The sequence below is a fragment of the Vicia villosa genome, linkage group LG3 (assembly GCF_029867415.1).
Source record: "Vicia villosa cultivar HV-30 ecotype Madison, WI linkage group LG3, Vvil1.0, whole genome shotgun sequence".
Taxonomy (NCBI): Eukaryota; Viridiplantae; Streptophyta; class Magnoliopsida; order Fabales; family Fabaceae; genus Vicia; species Vicia villosa.
This window is the reverse complement of record NC_081182.1, coordinates 200,668,026-200,672,011: the sequence shown is the minus strand read 5'-3', so window position 1 is coordinate 200,672,011 and position 3,986 is coordinate 200,668,026. Positions and strand designations below refer to the sequence as shown.

At 31.2% G+C, this 3,986-nt stretch overlaps 1 protein-coding gene across 1 annotated transcript; it reads right to left on the bottom strand.

Annotated features, from left to right (window-relative positions):
* Positions 1-227: 227 nt before the first annotated feature.
* LOC131659723 (uncharacterized) lies at positions 228-1,007 on the bottom strand. Its single transcript, XM_058928876.1, has one exon. The coding sequence runs from the start codon at positions 1,005-1,007 to the stop codon at positions 228-230; it is 780 nt and encodes a 259-aa protein (XP_058784859.1).
* Positions 1,008-3,986: the final 2,979 nt, after the last annotated feature.

Below are 3,986 nucleotides of genomic sequence, written 5' to 3'. Positions count from 1 at the left end.
CCATAATCTATGATCCCAACCAAGCCAAATACGACCATTTACATGATGTGCATAGTTATCAATAAACTGCCAGTCTAAACCCAGGTGCTTCCTACAATTCTCTTTATTGTTTATTTTAACTCTAGTTTCAAGTAATGCAACACAACTAACCTTATTCTTCCTGAGGTGGGCTCCAACCTCCATGCTTCTAGCATTCTTATTAAGCCCTCGAACATTCCAACTTATCATCATGGCACAGGGAAAGGAGTGGAACATTCACCCTGATCCAATAAGTCAAACTCATTCGAGCAATTAACTTCAGTATGTATCACTGGATCTTTGCCTCTGTTTTTACTAGCAGTTCTAACAGGGATCCAAGGCATCTCTTTCTCTGGCTCAGGATTGTTAACTTGTGCTAAAACTGACTTGGTTTCCTTATTCTTTACTGGAAGTACCTGCTTCTGGACATAGACTTGCTTCAATTTCTCAGGTTTTGGCTTACACACATGATCAACCTTATTGCATTGAGAGCAGTAAGGGGGTGTCCACTCATAATCCACCTGTTGCATCAGTTTCTCCCCTGTAGGATCCCGAATGGTGATATATTGCTTAAGTTCCTTGGTGACATCAACCTCTATGAGAACTCGTGCATAAGAAACTCGAAGTTTCTTTGCTGTACATTCATCGGTCATTAAAGGTTTACCAATGGCGCTCGTTATCTTCCCTAAACTTTTCTCACCCCAGTACACTAGAGGCAGTTGGGGAAACATAACCCATATCGGTAAAACCCTGAGAATGTCATCCTGTAAAGTAAATTTATGAGTCCAATCATGTAACAGGATAGGTTTCTTATGAATCGTGTATGGACCTCGCATAAGCACCGCAGTCTTGTCCTCTCTGTTTCTAAAACGAACAATAAAGTATCCCTCTTCATTGTAGTAAAGATCCGGCATCGTAACAAAATTCCATGTCGTATTCATGAATTTCCTAACAGCATTCATGGAAAGTTCTTCACCTATAGCGTACATTATGAGAGCATCTTTCCAAAATTCTTTCTCCTAGCTCACATCTTGCTCCTCAATATGTACCTCCAGTTCACCATTCACCATCATAGGCGCCGAATACTGAATCATACCTCCATTAGAAGCCAGACGGTTGCCCTTAATGATGTCCACCCAAGGTTTTGGTGGATTCAGCCCCTCAATGTCCAATTTCTCCTTTACAATGGTTTCCAACACTGTTTCATTGGTGTTCTTACCCTCACCTGCGCTTGTATTTTTACCCTCAACTGCACTTGTCTTCTTAGGAGAACTAGGTGTTGACGAGAAAACCCTAACACTCGCCGGAGGGGTCATCACCACCTTCTTCTTTGGCCGGCCACGCCCCATTACCCAGACCTCACGTTAGCAGATAATCTTTAAGATTCCACCATAAAGGTCCCTAACCCTAAGGTTAGGAGTTTAAACCAAATACGATGGAACTTCAAGCTCACCGCTAACCCAGAAAAAACGTTGAATCCGCCGCTTTGTTCGCCGGTAATCGCAACCCTAGCAGTTAAAATAGATAGTTTTGTTATCCTACATTAGGCAACACTTATTAGTAAATAAAAGTGTTTCCTTAAATAGTACATAAACAACACTTATTAATAAATAAAAATGCTGCCGTAAATAATACATCAGGCAGCTAGCACTTATTAATAAATAAAAGTGCTGCCTTAAATAGTACATTAGGTAGCGATTATTGATAAATAAAAGTGATGCCTTAAGTAGTACATTAGGCAGCACTTATTAATAAATAAAAGTGATGTCTTAAGTAGTACATTAGGCAATGCTTATTAATAAATAAAAGCGTTCAACGCCCGTAAATAAATAAAAATGATGTCTAATGTACACATAAAACCTTAAAAAAATTTCGAAAAAATAAACATATGTGAGAATATATATATATATATATATATATATATATATATATATATATATATATATATATATATATATATATAATGTAAATAATCTAAATTCCAAATTTTTTTCTATAATAGGGGATCAAACCCCTGCTTTTAGCTAGAGATATTCACAAATGTCTTAACCACTCAATTATATTTCTTGCTATTATTCACTTATTTAATAGTTAATATCTATTTTAAAAATAAAAAATTATTTTTCTTTCAACTCAATTATTTCTCTTATTTTTCATTCCCTTCTTTTCAATTATTTTTCAGAGTTTGTCACTTATTCTCTTTTATTTTGTACGTTTTATGTTACTTTTTTTTACCATTTAAGGTTTGTAAAAAAAAATATTATTCTTTTTCTGTGTGGTTGTAATGAAAATTTTTGTTTTTTTTTTCTTTGTGCTTGTAATGAAATATTTTAAATTGATTTTTTAGACTTTAATTTTTAATTTTGTGGGTTTCTAGTGAAGTTTATGTTTCGTTACAAATAATCATAACGAGTCTAGAAATCAATTCATAATAGTTGTTAGGATTGAACCATATTAACAAATAAAGTTTACAATTTTATAAGTATACCTATATAAAGTGAGAGTAAGTATTGTATGGAAGAATTGAAACATGCAGAGCAATGAGAGCAATATGTAATATTGTAAGATTTACTATTAAATTTATGGTTTTTGAGGCAAATTCAATAACTAAATTTCATTTTATCCAATTTAAAAGAATGAATGTTGGAAGCATTATGGCATTTTCTTCATTTGAGACAAGAGAGAGGTTATAGGGATTCTCTTAATTGAAAGATACCTTTAGCAATAAGAAATTTTAATTTGATGCTTGTTTGTTTGTCAATGGAAATGTTTCAATATAAACAAAACAGTGAAACACTATCAAATAGGAGCTCGAGTATCAAAGACTAAGTCAAACAACATTACACAGATCACAGTAGATAGTGAGTATCATATTCTAAAAATAGTATGGATTTATAATTTAGTTATTATTTTTATACTTAACAATTTATTTATCTAATTAATTTTAACTCAATCATATTATGTTATATTATGCAGTACTTTGATAACTTCAAGTTTTTTGCTTTCTCGAAAGATAAATTGAATGAAATTAAGGATTGTAGTGAATACAGATAAGTCAAATAATAGTTACTTAGAGAAGTTTGTAAGTTATCAATTGTGATCCTAAAAGTTAAAGATTAATTAATAATTTTTTCAAAAAAAAATATGATATTGATATAATATATGAGTGCCATTTTGCTTTCTTTCAAATGTCTTTTTCCACCACTTTAAGTGCAACCATTGAAAATATGCATTTTTGTGGACCAAAATTTTAAATTTATATATATAGAGTCTTCCTTCTCTAGATGAATGGCCATAATAGAGTCATCCTTCTCTATTTCATTCTCAAGAATATGCTTTATTATTCACTATGACATTTGCATATTCATCATTCTCCATGTCGTTCATATTATCATTAAATTATATAACCTACTTAGACATTTTAGATGTGTATCTTGTAGATTCTTTAATTAGAGACTTTCTCTATATTGTTGTCTTTTAACTTCCATCATTTATAGGTACTATGCCCAACAAATATTTATTGATCCCAAAAATGAGGTAAACTCTTGTTACAATTTAACAAAGAACACATAATTATTCAATTCCACCAAAATACGAACATGGAAAGTATCAAACAAGTCAAGCTCTATCTCACGTCCAAAATGCCCCAATTTCTTTTAGTGTAAACTCATCATATTATATTATAAAGGAGAGTTAATACCGAAAGCAATTGCAAATAAAGAATTTGGTTCTCAATACTCTAAGAGCATACCACATATCCTCAGCCTTATTTGAGCATGTGAAATCTTCAAATTGAAAATGAAAAAAAAAAACTACTACTTATATTTTATTCAAATTGAAAAAAGGATTATTCAAATAATAAATTCCATTTTTGTCCTGAATTAAAAGAAAAAAATATTTTAATTAAATTATTTATATTTTTAATAATTTCATTCTAAAAATTTAATTTAATAAATTTAAGTTTGTTT

Coding starts and splice junctions, on each gene's coding strand:
- LOC131659723 (XM_058928876.1), bottom strand. CDS start 1,007: ATGTACGCTATAGGTGAAGAACTTTCCATGAATGCTGTTAGGAAATTC.